The 27,788-nt window shown below is 38.9% G+C and overlaps 1 protein-coding gene across 3 annotated transcripts in view; it reads left to right on the top strand.

The window, feature by feature from the left end:
• LOC119140851 (homer protein homolog 1-like) overlaps nt 1-27,788 on the top strand; it is a 122,784-nt gene that overhangs the window by 8,895 nt on the left and 86,101 nt on the right. For all 3 annotated transcript variants that reach the window (XM_037372485.1, XM_037372484.1, XM_037372483.1), the window contains exons 2-3: nt 12,168-12,324; nt 22,995-23,126. In XM_037372485.1, the coding sequence (XP_037228382.1) occupies nt 23,025-23,126 (102 nt within the window). In that variant the 5' untranslated portion in view covers nt 12,168-12,324; nt 22,995-23,024. The remainder of the gene's footprint in view (nt 1-12,167; nt 12,325-22,994; nt 23,127-27,788) is intronic.

The raw sequence follows: 27,788 nt of genomic DNA, 5'->3' as shown, positions 1-27,788 counted from the left end.
TAGGTTGGGGACTAGATCTTGGGAATTTGTCTATTATACTTCTGTTTGTTAAGGAACGTGCATAACATACAGCACCCATGTAGGCTTGGCTTGTGGCATAGTTGTCAAATTTAGCATAGACATTCAGACAGATAAGCAACGTACTCTTGTGTGTATCACCTACAAGCCATTATGGCTTACTGTGTAAATCTGTATGTAACTATTGAAAAATCCACTTATGAATGTATATAGCTTAGAACTAATTTTTTCCCTTTGTTAATTCTTTGATATCAATGAGGTATTCTTCAGAAAATGTATGGACTGGTCGGTTGCATAAGGGCAGTTGTTATTTGGACAGAAAATTGTTAATGGTCAGGGATTTTCCACTAAAATATTTGCAAATATTCCTAGTCAAACATCAGTTTGGTTTCTTTTGGGGTTTTGAGCTTGCATTAGTCCATGTTCAGAACTTTAAAATTACCTTTGAATTTTTTAAACTTTTTATATCACTGGAACAGAAAGAGCATCTAAATTAAAGCTTCAAGCTAACTTTATTTTTCAAGTATTTCAGGAATTATACTTCTGAACTGAGATTTTATAAGTTGGCTGTGTATTTTCCTGTGTTAAAACGCTGTTATTGAAAATGGTCAACCAAGCCTATGTCGCCCAAAATAAAAACGGGGGAATTGTGGATAACTGGCTAGCTGAAAAGGGTCACATAGACATAGTCCAGCTGGCTGGACAAAAATGCACATCGCTCTCAGCTTATCTGAAGTAAAGCAAAAATAACTGTCTTTGGCTGTTCTTGTTACACAGTAACAGGAAGATTTTGGTGGGAAAAGAATGTTGCAGGTGGGAACAGATAACTACAGAAGAGAAACAAGGGGCGGGCTTGGTATTTAGGCAACTAACCAATAATGAGCTTAACTTTTGTAATATGTATGAGCTAATTATAAGAAGGCATAAAAGGTGACTGTAAGGGACAATAAACGAAGTCTGCTGCTCACTCATATTGAGTGACTGTGTCTTCCCTCTGTCGCAACATTTTTGTTCTGTTTTCCACAGGTCTATCTCTCTTCCCTAATCCCTGTATTCAGATTGTTTTTCTGACATTGATTTGTACTTAACCACATTATAATTTAAGGTTGCCATGGCCAAACCTAAATGCATAATTGTCTGCCTTCACTAGAAGTAATACCACTTCTCTGGAGTCTTTTCCTGTAAGATATTTTAAAGGGACTTCTATATGAACCAGTTACAGAATAATTTCTAATAGTAAGCAACTTTTACAATTTGGACAGTAATTTAGAGCATGTTGTGATTTCCTATTCATCAGACTAAAGCTACTAAGTCAATTTGACTTCTAAAACCAGCTATGACTCAGTCTAACATGAGTGTCACCATTGTGCAGTGCAGTTTGACTAAGAGGGGAGTCCAGCAATGCTCTTGCATATTTATATACCCTTTAATGTTAGAAGCAGTTTCATCAATTCAGTGAGGGATTTGCCATTGTCTTCTAAAGTTATTTGATATCTAAGGAAGTTTAAAAATCTAATATTTGAATAATTCTTCAGTATTTTCAAAGTCTGATCTGTAATTTCATAGGATTGGAATTATTTAAAACCATGCACTGTATTTCTACTGTCTTTGAAACTTCCTTGTTCATGTAGAGCTAATGAGCAAAGAAAAAATGTGGATGAAGCATAGATGCTGTAGTGTGGGCAAAGCTGGAGGGGAAGGGACAGAATTTATGGGCTGGGGTTTGAACCTTTCCTTCCAAAATATAGGCAACACCGGGCATCAAAATATCTATTGTTTTATAAAAATAAATGTTAAAAACATAGACTACAACTTACCCTTGGAAAAGCAAAGTATTGGTGTTGGCCAAAACTGATTAAGCCAGCAAGCCTAGCAGCTGTCTTGTGGCATGTGGTGACGCAAGGTGAGGTGGACTGAAAAAAACCACTATGTCTGCGTGGCTGGGTTTGGACAAAATGGCCTTTATTGTTTATACAAACTATTTATATATCTTAGACAGTGCAGGTGTTAGACCCTGATAGGTTTTTGTGTCCTTCTTGCTTGCTATTTGCTGTTGCTGTAGGTGCCCGTATGCTGCGGTTCTAAGTTCCCATTCTTCACATCCTGTTTACATACCTGACAATTTGTGGCTGTCTTAAAGGTACATGGCTAAGTCTTTGAAGTCAACTAACTCATCTGCAGACCCAAACAATCCCCCCTTTTTGTTTTTTGAACAGCTAGTACCAGGTTTGTCATGTTCTGCAGGGCCCTTACAAACATGACGGCAACCAAGGCAATAGCAAACAAACAATACTGCCAATTGAGTGAATTGATGCCAAAAAGGCTGACATAGTCTCAGATTTTGGTAACATGTTGCTGCAATGGGGGGCCTAAAATCCATGCAGCACATACCATCAAAATCCTCACAGCCGTGTTCTTGAGCCAACAACAAAAAGCCAATAGTTGCTCTGTTTTGTATGTAATGGTGGCAAATTGGACTCACATTCTTAACTGCCTAATAAACAAGGTGATTTAACTCTTTAATGCTTTCCTTGCTGTTACTCCGGATAAGAGAAGAACCGCTGCAATACGTTCCCATCAGTTCCATAAATCAACTACATCATTACATGCTTCATCCAAAGTTATATTGCTTTTAAGTGCATTATGCTTATCAACATGTTCACGTGTTGATTTATGTGGGTGTCAGGGTCCCATCATAGCCTCCTATTACATTAGCATCTACACAAAGACAACTATCGACATTCAAAGTGCAAACAATATTGGCTTCTTTTGGGTTAACATTATACAGAGGTAAGCAATTATCAAAAATATCAAGACTTTCAGTAAGATTCTTCATTCCCCGCATACATTCACTTTTTTGCAACAATGTCTGCAAGTCAGTTTCAAGGAAGGGCACACCAGACAAGGACTGGTTCAGTAAGGAGACCACACATTAGTTGTTGGGTTGACTGGCAGCAGCAGCGCTCCCACGGTCTGGCACGCTAAGCTCAGGCCGCACACAGCGAGCAGGTATCCATCGCGGACCTTCATCTGTAGAGACACAAGCATAACCTCTCCCCCAAGCTAACAATTCATGCGGTCCTGACCAATGCCTGGTACAAGGGTCTTTCATGCATACTAAGACACCTTGGTGCTTTTGCTGCTTGTCACCAATTGACACAAAATGTCACACAATCGGAGGCACTGCGTAGTTGGCAGAGATTTTCAGAAACTTCAGAACATAACATGCTTTCTCTATTTGTGCCTCTGGGGTCATTCCCTTCATTCCCCCCTCCTCTTTTTTTTTTTTTTTTTTTTTTTTTTTTAAGTTAGTGCTGCTGTATTAATAGACTCAAACCAATTTATACCCCCAGCTAAAAATAAACACGCTATGCAGTCTTTGTTATTTGAAAGGTGATAGGTTAAAACTACTTGTTCACACGCTTCCATCTCCCCTATGATTGGTCCCAGTGTGGACACTGCTCCCCCCTTGTGCAGGCATCCTGTTTTTTCTCATCTTTCTGTCCAACTCTCTTACCTCTGCGAATACAGTTTCTTTGTCTCCCTTGGCCTTGCATATGTCTTTCACAACACTTGCAGCTTGTTACAGTTTCGGCCTGCTCGGCCTGCTATTACAACAAAGTTACTTGGTCTGGATTGCTCATAATATGTCCGTTGTCTTCCAGCCATTCCACAAATCCCCCTTTTTGTTTTTGAGCGATCCAGACCCCTTTTATTATTCGGTTCATAATTCTTATAAAGCAATTCCACACACAGATCAATATCATTAAAAAGATTACAATGGCAATTAATACCGTTATCCCATGAAGAAACAAATCTTTTAACCATCCAGTAATTCCTAAACTCTGTAGCCAGTCCATTAACCCGTTCTCAATCTTTGTAGCCTGTATATTTTTCTTAACTCAGCAAGCTGCATATGAATACAGTTTGAGTGATCAGTCAAATTCATACAACACTTTCCTTAGCACTGTTCACTATAGGCTACTCTTTACTGTTCATGCTATTTCCTTATCTTCTAGGGGTGAGATCACATTCCTCCTTTGTTTCTGTCTCATCCTAGTTTCTTCTCATACTCCCTTAAAGTTATTTAATTCTTTGCTGCAGGAACTCAGCTGCACATCATTCAAAGCAAGGCCAAAACTGCACATTATCAGTGTCAAAACAACCCACTGTCTCTGTTATGTACAATTCTACAATTCTTTTTTTTTTTTTTAAACAGCAAAATACATTTCAACCGCTGTAATACAGTCGATTATAGACAGCTTTTCTGCGTGACAGAACACAGTCACCCCGTACTGCGAAACAGTTTTCTGCACTACTTTCCAAGCAAATGGTGTATGAACGTGAGGATTATCAGCAGCCGCATCTCCCAATACAATAGGATATGCGTGCGGTGCATGGTGGAAGGAGTAGGAAGATCAAGGAGCGGTCCGCCTATCTGTTCTACTAAACCCCAGTTCCCGTCTCTTAATGCCCCATCTCTTACAGCCTGCCAAAATCGCCGAGGGTCGCGCGTCATTACCGTACCACTGGAAACTGGATTTTTACCACCTCCACCTTCTTCATTGCCTGTGACTGATAACGTTGTCGTAGTTGGACCCGAATCCGGGTTTTCGGCACTTCCACCCTGCGCAGGCAGGGCCGGCGGCGCCAAGGACGCGGGCGGGGGGGCCGGAGCCGAGGGGGGAAGGAGTGTGGGCTGGCACAAATGTTGGGGTGAGTCAGGGGGGCTGGGATCAGTCCACCGAGGTTTCTGCTTGTCGTCCTCGGAATCGGAATCAGTATCCAGTATAAGTCGATGCAGTTGGAGAGATTTAGGGGATTCGGGGCATTGGGGAGTGGCACCTGGTAAGGGACACAGACTCTCCCCCTCCCCCACCCCCTCATCCTCTTGTCTGTCCTCTTCTGGAGGGGGATACAGGGGAGGTTTGAACGATGTACCCTCATTCGCATTGTGCTGACTTTTTAAGCCCCCACTTGCGTCTTGCGGTCTTTGCAAGTCTCCACTCCCATTTTGCTAATTTTGCAAGCCCCTAGTCGCATTTTGCTGATTTTGCAAGCCCCTATTTGCGTCTTGCGGATTTTTGAAGTCCCCTACAGCATGTCTAAGCAGTCCCCATGTAGGCAAAAGCCCCGACGCCTCTTTGTCCCCTTTTTCCAGAGCTTCTGACAGTGTTGATCCTAAATTGTCCCAGGTCCACACACTAAGAGCAGTCGCAGGGGACACTTCCACTCCATGTGTTCTGGCCCACAATAACATATTTTTTAACCGAAGCCCATCTAATGTAATTCCACGCTTCTCTAATACTAATTTCCACAGTGATAGCACTATGGTATCTTCTTTAGATAACTTACGCCCCATGCTGTCCCTGGTGGCTCACCTTACCGGTGTCACGTTCTCCCGGGATCTTGCAGCTGCTCGCTGTGCTACTCCGCTTCACCAGGCTCCGCCTCCCCAGCAACCCGTTGGTCAGTCTCAGGATCTGCTCCTGACACCCCTTACCGGGGTCACATTGGCACAGTCTCAGGGTCTCTTTTTGATACTCTTTACTGGGATCACATCGGCACGTCGGGGTCACCAAATGTGGTGATGCAAGTCGAGGCGGACTGAAAAAAACACTATGTCTGTGTGGCTGGGTTTGGACAAAATGGCCTTTATTGTTTATAAAAATTATTTATATCTTTTGGACAGTACATGTATCAGACCCTGATAGGCTTTCTGTATTCTTCTTGCTTGCTATTTCCTGTTGCTGTAGGTGCCCGTATGCTGCGGTTCTAAGTTCCAGTTCTTCACATCCTGTTTACATACCTGACAATTTGTGGCTGTCTTAAAGGTACACGGCTAAGTCTTTGAAGTCAACTAACTTGTCTGCAGACCCGCTGCAGACCCCAACAGTGGCATATCAGCAAAGCCTTGTCTTCTGATCATCCATGACAAAACATAAATTTCATATAAATGAAAATATGAGAAGATCATTAAATCACTTTATTTTGACTTGCTGTATCTTATGTCCATTAAGTACTGCATGATATCTGATTTCAAGCTGAAACACCAGTTGCTCAGAACTTCAGCTCCTTGAAAATCTAATGTACAGTATGCAATGATGTTTCTTTCAAAGGTAGATGTATATTTTTTTTTCTTAATATTATAGGATTAATGAAAGGTTCTAGCCCATTTTTCTCCCCTCAGCTAATGAAAAATTTCTGGTATTATTTGTGATGATACGCTAACTCAGAAGTGGTCAAAGATCTAATGCTAAAAGCTGATTGTTAAATGGGAACAAAACAGTTTAGAAAACAGCTTGAAGGCACTGCTCTGTGAGGTACTATGTAGCTATAAAACATATTCTATAAACTAGGGCATTGGACTTTATAGGTAAATAGGTGCATATATGTATTAACTTCTAATTGAATACAGAAAAATTTCCAATCTTTTTAGGAACAACTTCCTAAGCTTTTACTGACCATGAGTAAACCTTACTCAAACTGAAAACATAACAGCAAAAGTCTAAGAATGTGAGTGTAAAACTAGATAAACTGCTGGTGGTATGGGAGAGATTTTGATCTGGTTGCTCAATTGTATCTTCTACTTTTTTTACTACCTCAAAGCTTGGTTTAAAGCATCAAAGTTCTTATTATATGCATGTGTTATAGAAAGCAATATCTTAAGATGTGCTCATTTCATAAGTATGCTGAGTATATTTTGTTCAAGTTGTGACTTTCTGTCCAGAAAAAGATTTTTTTTATTTCAGAGCAGTGTCCATACAAGAAGCCAATGTTATGCAATACTGTTCCACAAGCTACTGTATACAGTATTTATCAGACTTCAGAGCATTTATAGGAATAAGGAAAATTCTGTGGTTTTCTATTGCTTTGAATTGTGTTTACAGAGCTTGTTGACTCAGACTCCTGAGAAACCATTGGTCATGTTTGGATGCCATAGTTGACAAATTAGTTTTGACTATAGTTGCATTTTTAATCACTCTCCTTATTTCTTTTCAGGGATCCCTCATGAAGCTGCTTAGAGTAACAAAAGCTTGCTACAGCTTTAAAAACAAGCCAGGGAGAGTATTTTTTAAGACTGTAGCCAGGCATTAGAAGAAAGCTATAGTCTTGGCATGCTGTCATTTTGAAAAAGCAAAAAGGTCTTTGTCCTGTCCTAAATCTGAGGATAATCAGCAAATGCCTGAGAGATCACGCAGGGGATTCATGTTGTCTGATATGGGGAGAAATCACCTTGGATGAGAGATGTTATAGAGGTTCAGAACTCACTGTGTGCAAAATTACTACCTGTAAAAATGTGTGTGTGATGCCTACAGAGACTGCCAGAGCCCCTGTGCTGTGTGTGAAGGATGCTGCATGGCAGGGTCTGCTGTGCCCATCCTGGTCTCCCATCCCCTTGCCACAGGGGGGCACTTGAGAAAGTGGTCAGTGCTTGGCGGTGCTTTTTTTTTCCCTGCTCTTTTTTTTTTTTTTTTTTACTCCTCCATGGGCCACAGTCTCCTCAATGTTGTACCTGCTCCCATGTCTGCTTGTCTGCTCTCTGCTCCTGCTTGGGCAGCTCTTTGCTCTAGCCCCTGTGTCTTTTTTTTTTTTTTTCTTATGTTTTCCCAGCCCTAATTCTGTTCTGTTCTTGTGTCTGCACAGGGCAGTCCCTGGCTTCCTCCTACACAGTGCAGCAGCACCCCCACTACCAAAACCCTGTCAATTTATCCCAATATATGTGTGTGTGTAACTTATTTATTTTTTAGCATCATTAATGCACCAAAAGGGGGAGGCAAGTAGGACATCAACTAATGTTGTAGAAGTTCATACCTTCTTTTCAGTGGCCTTATTGTTTTTACAGTAACTAAGACAACAGAATCCCGGCCTTGAGAAGTTGTAGATATTATGGCAATGAAAATAACTTTGGAGTCATGGTAAACAGTGTGGGGAAAGAAGAGGAAGGAGGTCTTTAGCACTACTGTTGGCATGATCTGGAAGTACCAGACACATCAAAGAATAAGACTTTTTTAAAAAGAAAATGCTAATTATGGATTAGCAAGGACAGTTCTTTCTAACCTTCTGTACTAACTTAAGCTGCTTTTGTGAAAGCTTTAATTAATCTCACATGTAGAGAAAGGATCCCTTAGGTTCTTATATTCAGTAGTCTGCGATTTTTTGTAAAGGATGTGTTAAGATATCAAAATGGAAAGAGGAGATGAAAAAACTGTTCATTCAGTTGTTAGGACACAGGCTTTTCTCCTAAGCCTAGCCTAGGACTGATCACATATCATATCAATGAATGGATTTCTGTATCAATGATTAAAAACTGCTGTGACTCTACCTCCTTAAGTGGTACTTCTCATCCTTCTTTAGTCCTCACATTTTCACTTAAGTCAAGGAGGACTTAGCGCTTCTTTTTAGTCTGCATTAGACTGCAACATTACAATGGTCAAAGTGAATTAAGAACAACAGCATTAATGTTTCTGCCATGCTTGAGCAAACATTTCTAATAGTCAAACTGTGTTACTATGACATTCTGCTTATTTTTGTTCAGCATCAGGATTTTTCTGGAAAAATAAATTACTTCTCTTTGTAATTAGTGATGAGTTCTTGTCTTAGTTCCTATTAGTGTTTTTAATGAATACTAAATACTTTGTGGTAGTGAAGGAATGGTAAGAGAAAGCTGAGAGGAAGACAAGGAAGAGTAAGGAACTGATAGTTGTTTTTACAGGACTGTTTTTTCTTATTTAAAGTTGTTCTTTTCTTCATTTTCTCTCAACTATATAGGCAAAAGTACACTTATATTTTTTATATATATATATGTTTGAGCACTTAGCAAGGGAAAAAGGAAACTACTCTCCTATTTAATATAACTAATACTACTTCAACTGAGTTAATTGAAGCTTCCAGATTTGGAGGGCATCGTGTCCTGTGTGGATAATGGAAAAAACAAGTCTCATAGTAAGGATAGTTTAGCTGAAGTTGTAAATCTTGTATGTTTTACATATTAACTTTTACTTGTTTCTGAATGTTTTAGTAAATCTAAAATTTAAGTAGCTCTATAGTATGTTGCCATAGAAAAGTACAGATGACCTAATTGTACAGCAGCTTCAAAGGGCTTTAATTGCAAATCAGTGACTGATTCTATAACACATTTCATCCTGTAGACATAAGGTGTGTAACTTCCATTTGTTTGAAGAAACAATCAGTATAAATGTTCATCATCAAGTGTCAAAATGTATTCTAGTTGGTTTAATTCTAGAGGCATCTGAAGCTTAGCATCATTATTGGAAAAAACTCCTAATTACCCCAGTAATTTGGCATAATCATGATTTTTCCAACTAGTTTAATGAAGGGGGCTATGTTTTTTGCCATAGAGTGTAGATAGCTTGTTATTCAGCAAAGCTGTAGTATCAGTTAAAACACTGAAAGAAAAGACTGTAACTCTAGTTTATCAGAAGAGATAAAAAAGTGCAGGTAAGCTTTATTAATGCTGTTCTGTACCTAACTGTAATGTCTATGCCAGACACACACATGCCCTAGAAAGTGCTCTGGTTTGTCTTTGCAAAACACTGTTGAGCAATCAGCAAGAATATGCTGGGGCTATAGAACATTTTTGTGCTGACAGTAAAGGAGAGCAGCGACTCAAGGCTGAACAATTGGACTTATTACTGACAGTCCTGCTTGCTTTAATTGTATAGTTTTTGCCTACCTTTTACATATGAAAATCCTAACCTGTGGTATGTTGAAAGCCTCAGTTGTGTGATAGATTGTTCTGTGACAGAACTGAATAGCATTTCTGGTCAAATGTGTATTCACTAACCACGCATCTATGGTTTGGATTCAGTTCTTTCATCTTTTTAGTTAATGTTGTCAGAACCTGTATTTTCTCCTTCCAATGTCAACCTTCATCCAAATAATTGTCAGGCTTCTAAGACTTTTGTTTTGATAGGCACTTTAACTTTCCAGAGTTAAAGAACTGCTTGCACTATGGTAATATGCATCAAATTACATTTGGGTTTGCTTAATTGGGAGGTAAATGGAAAATGTATCTACTCTTGAAGACAAGAACTAAAGTTTAGGTATGACTGAAGAAGTAATTGTAGAGATTCAAAAGAGCAATAAGAATTAGTGTAAAGGTTATGTTAAGCAAAAGGGCTATAAAAGTCACCTTTTGTCATGGTTTAACCCCAGTCAGCAAATAAGTACCACTCAGCTGCTCACTCCCTCTCCCCCCCCCCCCCATCCCGGTGTGATGTGGAGGAGAATTGGAAAAAGGTAAAACCTGTAGATTGAGATAAGAACAATTTAATTATTGAAATAAAGTATTAAAAATAACAACAATAATAATTGTAATAAAGGGGTGAGAGGGGAATAAAATCCAAGGAAAAAAAACCCCAAGTGATGCACAATAGTTGTTTGCCACCTGCTCATTGATACCCAGCCAGTCCCTGAGCAGCAATCAACAGCTCCTGGCCAATTCCCCCCAGTTTATATACTTGGCATGATGTTCTATGGTATGGAATATCCCTTTGGCTAACTTGGATCAGCTGTCCTGGCTATGCTCCCTCCCAGCTGCTTGTGTACCTTCTCACTGGCAAAGCATGGGAAACTTGAAAAGTGCTTGATTTAGAGTAAGCATTACTTAGCAACAGCTAAAACATCAGTGTGTTATCAACATTATTCTCATACTAAACCCAAAACACAGCACTGTACCAGCTGCTAAGAAGAAAATTAACTCTATCCCAGCTGAAACCAGGACACCTTTGCATAACCTTTGTGTTTGTGCAAGGGATTGGGATCAGGAAAACAGCTACCCAACCTCCTATAGCTTGGTGATTTAGAGGGAGAAGATGAGTTGACATACAGTGACATTTGTATGGAGGACTAGCATGTGCATTAATTTCCCTTGCCTACCTTCCTCCTCCTTTAGCTTTCAATGAAACAGTGTTCTCTTTGATCTGTTCTGTATCACTTCCAACATCCAGCAGAGGAGAACACCACATCTTCTGGCAGATGGGTTTCAAGGAGGCTTAACTCCTAGCTGAGTAATATGATTCTGCTGCTGAAAGCAACTGGTCTTGGCTGCTCTTGCTGCCAAGCAGTAGAGATATTTCTGAGAGTTTGCATGTACCCCTTTGTAATAAGGCCAGATTGAAACCCTTGGACTATGAGTACCCAAAATCCTAATTTTTTCTTTTGCTTTTATTTGGGCTGAAAAATTTATTAAGAATTTATCTCTTACTTAAAGGGAGATGAGGGCAGGGACAAAGGATATGTTTCTTCACATCCTGGGAATGGGAGAAAACAAAAGAGTTCAAAAACCTACAAAGTTAAATTCAACTTAAAGTTCTGGGATTTGATGGTAGCATTCCCTGAAGAATACAGCAATTTATTTGTCAGTAAAATGTAGCTAAATTTAAACTGACAACTATCTTAGCGATACAAAAATATTTTTAGATTTCTATGCAATGCTATATGTTTTGGTAATGATTATGGGGAAAAATAAGTTGTAAATTCTAAAGTTCAGTATTTTTTTTTACCTTACATAATTTTATTTGCTAAGCAGTTAACTTTGAACCATGTATGTCATACATATTTAGTGTTGCTATGAAAATGTTCAGATGTGAAGCTCCAAAGAGTGAGTGTTTCACAACACATGTTCCTGACCCTAATTAATGTTAGTTTTAGAATAATTGCATTGAATCAGCCAGTTCAGTTTTAGATTATGGCAAAACATTAATTAGAATAATCAAAATATTAAAAGATTTTTGAGAAGATGAGGGGTTTGAAGTAGTATACATTCTGCAATGTGCAGTGTAATGAGATGAAGTTATACATGTATTGATGCTGTTTAGTTTAAAGGGATAGATGAAGGGTGAGGGCTGGGGAGGTGATGGGGCAGGGCTGAATGTATATTTAGAGATGACTGTCTTTACTTGTAGCTGGGTGCTGATTTTTGCTTTAGAAGGCTTGCGTTTTGCTTGCATATGTATATTAATGCACTTATCTGCTCTATGCAGCAACACATACAGAAGTTCTTAGGAAAAATTTATCATGCAAAGTGAAATGTGTACATCCCAGTGGGCACAACTGGCAGATAACTTGTGTGCAACAATATTACATACAAATCAGATTCATTACTTTAATTCTCTGCCCTTCAGGGAACAACCCATCTTCAGCACCCGAGCTCATGTCTTCCAGATTGATCCAAACACTAAGAAGAACTGGGTTCCCACCAGCAAGCATGCTGTTACTGTGTCCTATTTCTATGACAGCACAAGAAATGTCTACAGGATAATCAGTTTGGATGGCTCAAGGGTAAGCTTTATTTCAGAGAACTTGCTTGCTGATAGACTTTTGTATTTATTTTCCAGTCTTATGTCCTTCATGTATCTTTTCATATGCTTTTGTCATTATCTGAGTAACAGATTACTGATGTACATTGCTTCATTACATATTTTAAGTGTTTATGGAAAAATACTATTTTCCATGAATTCATATTTACTTTGATAAATCTATTGCTGAATTTAAGTGATAACCTGTTACTTAGTAAATACTTTGAGCAGTCTAAAAAGGCATTCCCTGTGAGATGCACTAAAAAGTACAAATAGGCTTACAATAACCTGTTTTCACGTCTGCATTCAATGATGTTATCAATATCATTGGCTTCAGCATTATGAAGGACACCTGGTTAGTGCTTGTAATCACTTAGTAAATCCTTCTCTGTTACATAATCTTCCAATTTTTGCTGTAGAGAACATGGTGATTCCCTCCTAATAAAGCTCTCCATGGTAAGCTTTTATCAAAACTCAGTTGGGTTAGGTTTGGGTTTTTTGGGGGTGGTGTTTTTTTGCTTGGTTTGGTTTTTTTTAAAATTAGGAAATATAATGTGTTGAGCTGCTATTGTAAGAAGCCTTGTCTAAGAAATTAATTTGGAAGACACAGAGAAAATATTTGACTGTTCTTTAGGTTCTACCCCAAGTGGGTATAAACCGAGTAACTTTATAAATGACATGTGTCACTGTCCACTCAGTGGACTTGTGATGGTTCGTTTACTATGATCTCAAAGTGCAAAAAATCAAGGCGACCACACCAAGGGGTTATGCTTTGATCAAACAGCACAACTTTATTGTTTGCCCGTAAAGCGGCATGCGATATAGTGACAGGGAGGGAAGGAAAGGTAAAATAAAAAGAAAAGGAAAGAGGATTATAGCTACCACCACGGGTCCAAGGCGTCCCTATGGTCCCAGGTCTAGGCAGCGTCCTGCCGGTCCTTCCGATCATCATGATCCTTGGTGGGGAAGATCTCCAAAGTTCGGTTGCTAAGGAGCCATCTTTTATGCCAAGCAACACACCTTGCTCCTCCTCTGGTCCATGGATTGTTGCCAGTCTCCGCCTTCTCGAGCCAGGTTATCACGCATGTCCAAAGAGGAGTGCCCGAGGTGTGGTTTGCCTCAGAGGCAGGTAGCTTCAGACCTGGAGGTGTGTTCTTGTATTATAATGATATTATAATGAAGAAAGTTCACCTGAAGTTCAAGTTTTCTGGTTCGTTGCTATGACAGTGGTTGTGATCCATCTTCTGGACAGCTGTTATGCGGCCTTATTGTAGTTGTTCCTTTCAGTTCCAGGTAGCAGGGAGCGGCATAGTACTCCTCATACTGCATTCCATCTCCTTGTCTCTGTTGGCAATGTTGAGACAATATTGTTCTCTTTAGACCGACTCTTACAACATGTCAGAAATCTCTGCAATAAGGACAATAAAGATGCACAGAGTGTAACCAAAAGCTTTAATCCTTTCAGGAGACTTTAATTTGCAGTTTATGGAGGGGTGTCAGTTCATGATGGTTGGAACTAAAATACTCTTTTAGCGCATAGCAGTATTCACAGGATTTCTTGGCTATTTATTGAAAGCTGACAAACATTACTCTGTTTTTTTTCTTTTTTAAATCCAGAATATTGCTGTTTTAAATGAGGAAGGAGAGTTTCTATCATATAGAAGTATATAGGAATTTTCTGTCAAAGATTTCTATATGATACTACTTTAGGTGACTGAGACTCTAGTATCAAAGCCTACCAAATTTTTTCCAAGTTTAACTCTTGACTGTTACCTTCTCAGCACTCCTTCAAATGATTTTGTTCTGTCAAATAATTAAAATACCTTTTGTCTCACTGTTTATAAAATACTTTGGGATTGGGACCAGATGCTATATGAAATCAAGGCTACTAGTTGTAATCTGTAGCACCTTAATTGATCTGTACAGTTTACAAAACCTTTATTCTGATATCCTCTGGGGTTTGTCTGCCTTTGTTCAAAGCTGCAACAGAAAGTGGCTGCTGAATTGCACTGCCAAGCAGTTGTTCATCAATTTATTTGCTCTTTTGTCTATTGTAGCACTTCCTTTGCATTTGCAGTACTATTGGCAAGATATATTGATAATGCAATCTATCACTTTTTTTTTATTCTCTCTGTGATTGCTGCAATCCTAATAATGTTTTCACCCAACCATTATATGTCTGACTAAGATCTAAGATCCCAGTCATGATTAAGAAAGAGCCATTGTTTCAGGTATCACAACATTGCTCTGAAACATATCAAGGTGAATAGCAGGGGGACCCATAGAAGAATTTTTAGGAGCTTTTTTCAGAGATTTTTAAAATTTTTAATTATATCCCCATTTTTTAAACATCTGCACATACATAATGTAGTATGTAAAAAGGGCTAAATATAAATATAAAGCATTCTTAAGGTCAGAATGCATCCAGTGTGTCTCTGCTGTATGGCATACAGTTGGGTGTCAGTAACACTACTGGCATCTGAGCTTGCAATGCCTTACATTGTCGATTGGTCAGATAGAGGCATTAAATTTAAAAAGCAGAAAAAGATATGTAATTTAATTCTCCAGTTCTGAGTTTTGAAATGAAATAAAATTATGATTTTGTGGTTCTCTTTTAAAACAATTTTTACATTGAAAATGTCTCAAAATTACATGTTGCCAGCTGCCAAAAATGCTTGTTGAACCATATTGGGTTTGTAGCTCTCATGCCCCTCCCTCAGGGTAGATAGATATATGATCCAACTAGGTTTACTTGTAAACCTCTGTGCTGGTGGGGTTTACAGCACCCTGTGGGTTTGTGTGTTGGAGAGAATGATGTGCACATGGCTGCTCAGTTATTGTGGCTCAGGTGCTGAGCAGGAAGCCAGTGATGGCAATGCATATGTCCACTTAGACTGCAGTAAGGAAATCTTGAGACTGTATTGGATTTGCGTGGCGAGGCTTTGGTAGCGGGGGGGGGGAGCTACAGGAGTGGCTTCTGTCAGAAGCTGCTAGAAGCTTCCCCCTGTGTCTGATAGAGCCAGTGCCAGCTGGCTCCAAGACGGACCTGCTGCTGGCAAGGCTGAGCCAATCGGTGACAGTGGCAGTGACTCTGTGATAGCATATTTAATAAGGGGGAAAAAAACCCCAAACTGGCAACTTCAGCTGGAGAGAAGAGAGAGAATATAGAAGAGAAACAACTCTGCAGACACCAAGGTCAGTGAAGAAGGAGGGGGAGGAGGTGCTCAAGGCACCAGAGCAGAGATTCTCGTGCAGCCCATGCTGAAGACCATGGTGAGGCAGGCTGTCCCCCTGCAGCCCATGGAGGTCCACAGTGGAGCAGGTATCCACCTGCAGCCCATGGAGGATCCCATGCTGGAGCAAGTAGATGTGCCCTGAAGGAGTCTGTGACCCTGTGGAGAGCCCATGCTGGAGCAGGCTCCTGGCAAGACCTGTGAGAGAGGAGCCCATGCTGGAGCAGGTTTGCTGGCAGGACTTGTGACCTTGTGGGGGACCCACACTGGAGCAGTCTGTTCCTGAAGGACTGTACCCCATGGAAAGAACCCACGCTAGAGCAGTTCATGAAGAACTGCAGGCTGTGGGAAGGACCCACATCGGAGAACTTTATGGAGGACTGCCTCTTGTGGGAGGGACCCCATGCTGGAGCAGGGGAAGAATGTGAGGAGTCATCCCCCTGAGGAGGAAGGAGCAGCAGAGATAATGGGTGATGAACTGCCTGCAACTGCCATTCCCTGTCCCCCTGCACCACTTGGGGGTGTTACTGAAAATCGTAACCAGGAAAACTCTCCAAACCAAATGATAGTTTAGAAAGCTGACATTGGTTTATTGCAGCGCTGGGTGCATGGGGGATTTTTCTTCCTAACATGCACAAGAAGCTACTTGAGGGTACACATTATATACAGTAGAGTATTTGCATATTCATAGTACATTACATATTCATTTTCATTCATGCACAGGATTGGTTACAAGTTTCTCGCTTTAAGACAAATTAGTGCACATCCTCAGATAGCACTATTGAAGCTTTTTACTAACTACACCTGCTCCCCAAGTGGGGTTTTGCCCTCTTTCAGGGGGCTATTTGAATTGAAGGTCAGGATCTTCCAGTACCACAATTACCTTTGTCCTACTTTCAACTAATTTTCTGTTGATATCAGTGGATTGCAACACCTTATCAGCTTGTCTCCTCTTGCAGCCAGAACTTTCTCACTTGGAGGCTTCTTTCTACATAATTTAGATAACCATGCTCTTTTCCTCATCTGTTCTTTGTTTCCCAAGGCTGACTCCCTTTATTAGAAGTCCTTTTATTCATCAATTTTGACATTGTGAGAGGATGGATCAGCTAAACTTTGTGCACATACTTGTTTAACATATAGTTAAACACTAAATCAGAGTTCGATCATTCGGGAGTTTAGGCAACAGCAGGAGTGAAGTGAAGTCTGAGAAGAAGGAAGAGGTGGGAGGATGGTGTTTTAAGATTTAGGCTTTATTTCTCATTACTCTGATTTTGATGTGAAATGAATAAGGGAATTAAATGTTTTGTTAGAAGTTTGACTTTGAAACAATTAGAACAAATGAGTTGTTAATGGTTAATTCAGGTTACTAGCATTTTTGAATGCCCTGCTAAGTGCTTCGTTAAACACTGGCAAATCCTTTGTTTAAAGGAGCTTCAAGAAGGAAGTACCGCGCATGATGAATGAGCTGACTGGAAATTTACCACAAGAAATGAGCTCAGCAAAACTAAACACTAACTAGGGGAAATGTAATTCCGGCAGGGGGAGATCATGACCACTGACTCATTGACCACCGACTCAAGAAACCCCCTAACCCAAAGAGAAGTAGAGACTGAGCATGTGGACTAATACATAAGAAGCAAGAGGATTGCTTAACAAATAGGGAACTGAGTATTAAATAATGAGAGAAATATGTAACTTGTAACCAATGAAGGCTGATGTCTTTGCTGAACTGTGTAAATAGTGTAAAGTTTTGACAATCGAGAAGCTAGGCATTTGTGGGTTACCACCTAGCTCCCTACTTTGCACAAACTAGAATAAAGGGATAGAAATACCTCCACTCGGTGTGTGAATTGGTGCTGCATATTGGGTAATGAACTTGCCTATGGGACAACAATTTGGTAATAAATGAAACTAATTTCCCCAAGTCGAGTCTGTTTTGCCTGTGATGGTAATTGGTGAGTGATCTCTCCCTGTCCTTATATTGACCCGTGAGCCTTTTGTTATATTTTTCTCTCTTGTCCAGCTGAGGAGGGGAATGATAGAGCCTGGTGTCCAGCCAGGGTCGACCCACCAGAGAGATAGATACACTTGAAATTTGAGTGATAATCCATTTCTGCCCCGCACCCTTCCCCCTCTTTAGGTCAGTAAGTTCCAGTAGGATTCCTGGATAAAACTTTTCTACTGATTGTCTGAACATCATTAAATCTTTATTCTTGAAAACAAAAGGTAATTTTTAAGATGTGATCTTCACTCACCTCTGAGAGATGTTACTATACATTGCAGATTCCCACTTGAATTTGTTTGTGGAGATCTTTGATCTATTGTGAGAGGGTGGGGTTTTTTTCCACCTTATTCTATATCAAAGGGTCTATGAGCCAGATTCAGCTGAGAGGTCCTATAGAAACAAGTTCTGCTTATTCTTTCTACGTTGTGTAATGCTTTCTGAAGCTACTGTCTTGTCTTACAATACCTGGCACAAGAAATGATGCATCTCCCTCTAACTTGACTTCAGAAAATGTTCTATGGCCATAAGTTGTTCACTGTACAGGCCATATTTTATAGTCACATACGGTATTTGTATCCCTATCACCCATGTCAAGGAGAGCCTGATGCAAATAATCAGATAGAACTTGAGGCTGGTTTCTATGACATCTTGAGTAAATATCTTTTATGCAACCTTTTTCTCCTACTGCTCTAGGAATCAAGAGAAAACCTGAAAAATGAAATCTCTTATGCAATATGACATGACATCGTTGAGCAGTTGTTGCTAAGGCTTTCAGTTCTCATTAATTATGTAGTCACTTCATATCTCCTTGGAAAAATGTGTTTTAGTACTTCTTTCTCCTAGGTGATGGAAGGAAGCCTCCGTTATTTATCCAGTAACATTGCAGATAGACACTAAGATTATTCCCAGAATCTTTCTGTCTTTTCCATTCAATCTCTGGCAGTCACTGAGAAAAGAAAGGAGATTAAGTAGTGTGGTTCCTGCAGTACTAGTTAACTCTCTGATAATGTTTTCACAAATGCAAGACTGGGAAAAACCCCAATAATTTGTGCTCATCTAAACCAAGAGAAGACTGGAAAAGAGTGGTTTTCCAGTCTGTAGGTTCTATGAGCCTTAATATATATTATTTCTGAGTCAAGTCTCCCATCAGTGTTATTGCAATAGATGATCTTTATATTTTAATGACTTATAAAATAAACTAGTCAGAAATTAAAATGATAATCTGTTTAATGCTAATATAGGTTTTAAGTAAGGCCTATAAGCACAGGTCTTGTTTGTAAACAGAGAGGGACACTTAGGTGAAGTGATTGGTGGCTGTCTTTGTCACAGTGACCACAAAGTAGTTGAGTTTCAAATCATTGGCAATAGGAGAAAAAGTGCCAGCAAAACTTGGACCCTGGATATGGGGAGAGCAGACTTTGGGCTGCTGAAGGAACCAGTTAATAAGGTCCCCTGGGAATTTGCTTTTGAAGGTATTGGGGTCCATGAATGCTGGTCACTTTTTAAGAGTGCAGGAGCAGGCAATTCCAAAGTGTTAGAAATCAAGCAAACGGGGCAACAGGCTGGCTTGGCTGAGCAGGGATCTTGTAAAATTTAGGTGGAAAAGGAAAATGTATGGAGATTGGAAGCAAGGACAGGTGGCACAGGAGGACTACAGAGGTACTGATTGCCACTGTAGGGAGAAAATTTGTGCGGCCAAAGCTTGATTAGAGTTCAAGCTGGCCAGTACTGTAAAGGGCAACAAAAAAGGCTTTTTAAAAATATATTAAGAGCAAAAGGAGGATCAGGGATAACATTGGTCCGCTGCTTGATGAGGTCGGTCACATCAGAAACGGGGACGTAGACTAAGCAGAAATATTTAATGCCTTCTTTTCCTCTGTCTTTAACACTGATGGTGGGCCCTGGGACCTCTGGAGCCCTGTGTTGGAAGACCATGAGTAGGGGGATGATAAAGTCCCAGCTGACTGAACTTGTTTGAGACTTGCTGCTCCAGCTGGATGCACATAAGTCTACAGGGCCTGATGGGATTCATCTCAGGGTACTTGAAAGAGCTGGCTGATGTTATTGCAGGACCTCTCTCCATTATTTTTCAATGGTCTTAGGTGTCTTGAGAGGTCCCAGTTGACTGGAAGATGGCAAATGTTGCCCCAATTTTCAAGAAGGATAAGAAGGAAGACCCTGGCAATTATAGGCCTGTCTGTCTCACTTCAGTGCCTGGTAAAATTATGGAGAAAGTTATTCTGGGAGTTATTGAAAAACACTTGAGAGACAATGCAGGCATTGGTCACAGCCAACATGGGTTCATGAGGGGAAAGTCCTGCTTCAGTGACTTAATTTCCTTTTATGACAAGGTCACCCATCTAGTTGGCCAAAGGAAGACAGTAGATGTACTGTGTTTCGTTTTGTTTTGGGGTTTTTTTGTTTTTTATTATTTTAGCAAAGCTTTTGATACTGTCTCTCACAGTAACCTTCTGGACAAAATGTCCAGCATACAGCTAGACAAGTCCATGATATCTTGGGTGAACAATTGGTCCAGGCAACCTGTTCTGTGTTCTGTCTTGTGCAGCCAGCCCACGTGGTCAGCTGAAGCAGTGAGCAGTCTCAGCTGAAAACCGGTTGGTTTCTCCAAGGTTTTATGCTGGGTTAATTTGCAACCAGATATGCCACTGTCACTGCAGCAAATGGCAGTCCTGCAGGCTTTAAACCTGCCTGTTGCTTGGAGGTCAAAAGTCCCTGTCCTCAGAGTCCTCTTCTGCACTGAGGAAGTTACATCTGTCACAAAATTACCTGCATGTTCAACTGTGATACAAGTTCAAATTAATCAAGCAATGGAACTAGGGCTTAAGCAAGGAGACAACATAGCTAGAGCTTGGGTTGGGAGGAAGACTCTTTTCTACACTTTCCCCAGGATAATTAATTTCAAACATGTTACTGTTGATGGCTTCTGCACCAAGAGAGATTGAGCATTAAGTGAACTTGCACAGCTCTGTTCTGGGCTTCCACCAAGTTATTTCAAAAGGAGGGCTTCTAAGCACTAACAGTACACAAGAAGACAAGAAGCATACAAGAAAAACAGAGCTCCAGAACACCTCATTTCTAAGAAGTCCACCTCCACTGTCTCATGTTATCTCTTCTGTCCTACATGGCATGGACAGCTGTTTCTCATGAGGTCAGTTGGAGGCCTTGGTGCAAGTACAAGCCTGCTGGCTCTGTTTGGGCCCTCAACCATATGCCTAAAGAAAGGAGGATGACTGAATTACCAGTGACTTCACTGACCAGCTTCTCCTATATGAAAATCTGAGAAGTTTTATGGACAATTAATGCTGGAGATGGTTTTCCAGTCTCTAGTCACACAACAGATCTTGTCCTTGACCTGATAAGGCTTGTTGATTCAAATGTAAGCTTTCAGGCATTCCAAAGTTTTCCAGAAGTTGTTCACAGTGGTAGCCAAAACTTTCATTTTGAGGTAAAAGTTATCGGAGAGAACTGCCTGTTTGATATCCTCAGTTACATCCAGATTTGCTCTTCCAATTTAATGTGAGCATAATGGAGCTGCCAAAGCCACTGCAGAAGATGCCAGTTTTGTTAAATTCATCTGTGCTGCTGTATATTTGTTTGCCTTTCCACATGTTGCAATACAATGTGTTCTTCTGAACTTTCTTGCAATACTCCTCTCTCCCACTTCATCTGAGAATCAGCATATACACATGGAAGCTGTTTGTGGGCTTAGCTGGCTTTTCAGCTGTAAATTTTTCAGGCTTACCCTGTAGAATTCAGAGAAAATTTGATGATGGTGGTATCTGTGCTCCAGGGCTACCTAAACCTCAGCAGAAGCAAAGGATGCTAGCTAAGTAAACTCCATAACTACTCACTTTAATATCCATCCAGAAGGCCATCTCACACAAGTAGTATAGGCTGGATTTGACTTCTAGAAGATCTCAGGCTTGGGAGAGCAGTACTTGGTCTTTCTGATGTTGAAGTTTCTCACTGTCATCATTCTGAGAAAATATTGTTATTCTCTGTACATCGGTTTAGTTCCTGCTACTCAAAGAATAATATTAAGATTTCTTTACTCCAACAGAGAAGTTGGTTTGGACCCTGTGAATTTTGTTGCTGCTCTAGGACTCTACAGTAATCACTGGCTTTGAACTGCTGGGGGTAAGGCAGGGATTATGGTTTCATGGGAGCAGAACAAAGCACGTGCACAATGATGTTCAAGATTCCCAACTCTAGTGTGAGACAGTAGGACCCATATTGACAATAACCTTTGGAGCACAATAACTGGCATGTAAGAAAGATTCTTCCTGAGCTGTTCTGCTCACAGTGTATGCTATTTTTTGGGAAGTTTTATGGACATACTCTTTCACATGGGTATTACAAAGCACCTACTAACCAGTGTTTTATGAAAAAGGCTGTGAATTATTTAATAAATATGGCTGAAACTCTTAGTAGCACCAGACAGATGAGAAAGCATGCCTGCATTTTACTTCTAATACACATATCTGGTTTTATGGCTAGTCTTTTTTGTTCACATTGGCTGATTATAAACTGTAATAACCATTAATTTTTAGTTAAATGGAAACCATTGGTGTCATTGTAAGGCTTTATCCTGACATACTTTAAGTCAGTTAGACAGTTCCACATCACAGTTTTAGAATATGTTAGACAAACTTTAATGTGATGAAAATATTGTTGAAATCCATGTTAAAACTTTAGTTGGTTTTAGTGGAACCACTATATAGTTGTAGTTTTTTTGTTTACATTAGCAGAAGTTGTATGCAGGGAGATGTGCTTCTTCCATCCTGTATGTAACAAGAACTAGAGAAAAAATCTAAGTGTAGCTCTTCTTCTGTAGTTGATGTATGACCCTGTCACTGTTAGTCATGTTTATGTGTGTGTATAAAGGAAAAACAGATACTTGCAATACAGAAACTTAAAAATAAATTGTGCTTCTTGTTTTATTGCATATTTTCCAGTGAGGATTGCATATGCAACAGGGGGAACGCAACTGTGGGTCTTACAGTGGATCTTGAGAGGCATTGCTTTAGGGGACAAAGAAATATACTTGTGAGACAAAAAAAGACTTCGCTTGTTCTTCTATTCTGATCTCATTAACCTATGTGGATGCTTTAAAGGACTTTTTTTTAGACTTGCTAACTATTAAATGACTCATTGCAATTGCAAACAGGTGCCCCCTACCCTTTTGCTCCTTTAAAAGCATGTATACCAATATATGCTTTCATAATTTTAGCTGTGATTGAATTAGAAGAAAACTGTTCCCTAGTTGCAAGTTTGTCTCATTCAGTGTACACAGATACTTGTCTATAATATTGGCATTTTCAATTATCAAGTAGTTGTTTTGAAAAAAATCAAAACCACAGAACACCTTTTTTACAACTATACTTTTTTTTTCAGGCAATAATAAATAGCACTATCACCCCCAACATGACATTTACTAAAACATCCCAGAAGTTTGGCCAATGGGCCGACAGCAGGGCAAATACAGTCTATGGCTTGGGATTTTCATCTGAACATCACCTTTCAAAAGTAAGTATGACCAGTGACAACTATTCAGCCAGTCAAGCAGCTTAAGAGTATTTGATTCCTGTTGGTTGTATCTTGATTCAGTGCTCACTACTGTTATTTAAAAATAGTTTACAAAAAATGTTCTGTATCCATCCTTATAATATAAAAAGACAAAACAATATTGTTACAACACTTTGTTGCCTATGAATTTTCTTTTAACTAGTTGAGGAAAGGAGGGAGATTTAAACTATCACAGTGTATGCTGTTCACACCTTCTAGGTATTCACTTGTTAAGCTTTGTTAAGTTTCTCTTCTTTAAAGTTGTTCTTCTGTTGCAGTTTTTCATGATAGAATTTAAAGGAGTAGACTATGTAGTGTTTCTTCTGTGTTTAGATGTCCTAAAAAAATATTATTGGTAGTCTTCAGATGCATTTTTGTCTTTTAAGCCACATTCACTTTTCTGCTGTGTTTTCTTCATCAAATTACAGCTATTTCAACATGTGCAGGCTTAAAGTAAAACTAGTGGGAAATATATTCAATGTAAAAGAAAACTACGTTTTCCTGTTGGAATACAAAATTTGAAATTATTACTAAAGAAACTAAGTGCCCTATGAGTTTTTTTTTCTGGTCTACTTGTACAGGAGGGAAGTCCACCTTAATCCAAGGAAAGCAGTAACTCACTCCTTTTTCTCAAAGTGATGGTATGGTTCCTGTAAGCACCCTTTTTACAATTCCTATTGTTATTGATACTACTCTGGTAGATGAGTCCAGGAACCTGTAAAAGCCAATGTTGTTTTTCTCCAGATGAGGAATTCCATTTTCAGTTTAAAAACATGTTTCTACATTTAAGCAGAGAATTTTTATCTTTGAAATATACAAACTATCTGGAAACCCAAATGCAATAAAAAATGTATAATGAATGTTTGAGTAAGGAATAATGGTTGGCTTGTTATAAAAAAACCCTAAATAAAAAACATTATACTGGCCCTTTTGAGAAAGTATTCATCACTATCCAAGGATAAGCATGACCCTGTCAGAAAACCATTAAAAAAAGAACCAGTACATCTGCTTGTAAGATTTCTTCCTTTCATAATCCAATAGTTTTCATTTCTACAAAGCAACACAAACCCAGGAAATTCTGAGTGATATTAATATTGAATATATGCATGTGTCATTGCTTCAGTGAACTTAGAAACTTTGTCATTTATTTAAATTGGTGTGTATGTCCTAGAGGCACTTGCTTACCAACACGGTAATAACTTTTGTTAATATTTCAAAGGATTTAGCATAAATCCTAATTTAGTTTACTTCTCATATATTAGCTTGTTTTCCTTAATCATGGAATGCTTCTTTGGAGGCAAAGTATCATGCTTTAGTCATGCATAGCCTGTGTTTGCCTGCCTTTCAACACTGGGTTGTCCTTGCCAGTGAAAATATTTTGATTTTTTTCATCTGTCCTTCCCTTCACTCTTTCCTTGCTCTCCCCAAGTGATACTTACTTCCTTATTAATTATAGTTGTTTCTATCCTATTCTTTCATTGACCTCAAACTGATGTCTAAGAGTTTTCAGCATGCCTTTGGCTTACAATTTTATATTAGTGTTGAAAAAAGTTACAGTAGATATTTTTGTCTCAAGTACGTTTGATTAGCAATTACTCAGATTACTGTGATTTATGAAGAATACACAGATCTGTTGAGAAAAATGCCAAGTCACAGACCTTTTCAGAAGTTTATAGTGATGAATCTTCAGGACCTTTTCAGCAAACTGTTTCCCTTGTATTATATATTAATTATCAAATTGTGATTTTCATGTGAATTAAAATTGATGATCATTGCTACTAAAATTCATAAAGGTGAAACTTTTTGTGTTATTGTAAATTTAGCAAACATCTTTGATGGAGGGAAAAGAAACTTGTGTTTAGATTACAGTCTATTCAGTCACTGGAGTTGGTAGATATATCGGTCTGGGAATCAGAAAACCTGAATTAGAAACCCTGGATCTGCTGTGTAGCTTCAGAGAAATCAGATCTATCTTCTCTTTCTTGTCTTGTGTCTCTGTTCAGATTACTAATTCCCACTTCTGTGCACTGGCACTATAGTCAAGATTACCAAACCACTCTTTGGTACACCTAGCACTGTAGGACATGATATCTAATTTAGGGCTCAAGGTACTACTAGATATTAGTAATAGTGCTATCAAATAAACTGTATTAATGGATTTGTTCAGAAACAGAATGCTTCTAGAAGTTGCCTTAAAAATTGATTCTGGAACTTCTTTTCTGTACTTGGTTTATCAAAGTGAACACCCCTGTTGTATGTAATTTGTTTTGCAGTAGTGTCTCTGGGCCCCAATGAAATATTTTAAGTTCCAGGGAGCAAAAGAAAGCCTGAAACCACAGAAAAGTTAGTCTAGTCTGTGACTGATATCAACAGGTTAATGAAGCAAACAATTAGAGCAGAGATAATAAAAGTCATGCCTTCTAATAAACTGATTTCAGATTATTGTCTGCTTAGCTATGTCACTCTAAACAAGCAGATGATTTCCAAAGCATATATCAAGTGTTTGACTTTTGGACTATTCATTTTTGGTTCATGTGTCTTTGTCCTCCTAAACTGATTACTAGGGTAGAGTGAAACATCAGTAACCTCTTTCTGGATGATTATTGTTACTGTGAGAATTAGTAGAGCGAGACTATCCGGTGTAAGAATAAAGGCACTCTAATCAACCTCACATGCAAACAGTATAGAAGAAAATTAATTAAACATTTGTTTATTTTCATTAGACCTTTTCTCAATATGTAAGACGACAAATACACCTCAAGATTGTTCCATCAGGAGTCAGGTTGAAGTCAGTGATACCTAAAAGATGATTCCTATGTTGAAGAATATTCCTTTCACAGAATCAGGATATCCTAGCACAGTCCCTCTTGCTGCTGTAGTAGTAGGAACAGAATGTCGTATGATATTCAGGGAAAACTGAGGCTAATTTCTCAACCAGAATATAAATCTGTGCTTGTGATAGTATCCTGCTGTATGGGAAGAAATATTCCTTGTCAGGATTGCTGTCTGTTTTATCCCTTTGAATTAGTTCTTAATTCAAATTCTTAATTCTTAATTCTTAATAACTTAGGAGTATGCTAAATGCCAAAAGGACCATCACAGGTACTTGTGAGATCCTCTTGTAGACTCTCCTTCCACAGTTTTTCCATCTTTTCCTTAAATTAATCTTCCAGAGAACTCTTCCTTTCATACAATGAGATCTCATCTTTGTTATTTAGGTATTTTATCAAGAGATTGCCTCAAGGAATTCTAGTAAATTTTTGAAAATTTCCTCTACATTAGCCTTGTTATCTTTTCTTATAATGTTATCTACTTATCTGTCTATTTATTTTATATATATATTAGTTTCTGCTACTGTGATACAGAAGATCATATTTACTGCCTTGTATGTCTTCACCCATTCTAAACCTCAGCATCATGTTTTCTCACTTATCATTCCTCTTATCCTAAAGCTGATTTAAATAATAGGTTATCCATCATATTTTGAGGTCTATCTACAGCTCTTAAATGAGTATCATCTGGTGATCTGTTGCCAGTTTTATTATCTGTTCTGAGACCTTTTTTGGTGCTGAATTAGAGTTTCAGGATGGTATATTTTGTCTCCTTCTATATTCAGGAAACATGCTTTTAAATAACCTGACAGCTGAAATATAGGATACCAGTGGAGAGAAATGATACTTCCTCAAATACTAATAGCATACCAGGAGAAGTAGTTTAAAGACAATAAAGATTTTTAGATCTTGGTTAGCAAGCGAAGTTCTGACTGAAAATAGTTGAGGAGATTGTGTCACACAAAGGTAGCCTTCATCCCTTCTGATTACATGCAGTGCAAAACAATTTCTTTGTATACTGCTGCTGGAGAGATTTAGAAGCTGTTGGTGAAGTTTCCAATGTTTATGCAGAATCATTTCAGTCTTAAGATGATCATAATAAGATCATGTTCTGTATAAAAGCATGTATAAAAGCAGTAGCAAGCAAAAACGAATGCTTGGCCACTATAGCAATTAGTGTAGTATCAAGCTGAGATCTATGAAGCTAAATTTTTCTCTAGCCAGAGAATCTAGGCCCTATTCTTAATAAATTGTTTTAATCTATCAAGTTTAAGGGTGCATGTATTTCTAAATTGCTGCTTTGGCTATTTTCTGGAAGAGGTATGTGTAGCACAGAAATCAAGCTTTATATGGCAGTTTAATGTGAAATTCTTGAATTTAGTGTTCAGTATATGAGTGTTTATTTCAATGAAGTTGTTCTTTAACTTGATTGATGTCAATGAACAATCAATAAATGAACTTGACTCAGTATTCCCACTGCTGCTTTCTTAATTAGCTACTGAAATTATAAATGCTGTTAAAATTTGGGAAGAAATTAGTATTGTTTCAGTCATGACAGAATGAAGCCCATTGAAGGCTCTAGGCTAATAGTGACCACAGTAGGCTTCAGAACCAGATCATTCATGGTCAGGAAGACAGTAAAACCTGAATCTGAAAACAGCTGTGCAAGGCAGCTTATCACTATTATTAACTGTATATGAGGTGGGGTTTTTAACACTATCAGCAACAAATTAAACTTTGTTGCATCATAATTTTCTTGTCATATAAACAGAGTACACTATGTCTGAAAGGT

Source organism: Falco rusticolus, chromosome W (assembly GCF_015220075.1).
Source record: "Falco rusticolus isolate bFalRus1 chromosome W, bFalRus1.pri, whole genome shotgun sequence".
Taxonomy (NCBI): domain Eukaryota; kingdom Metazoa; phylum Chordata; class Aves; order Falconiformes; family Falconidae; genus Falco; species Falco rusticolus.
Note: the sequence above shows the minus strand (reverse complement) of the source record. Positions and strands in the feature narration are given on the sequence as shown.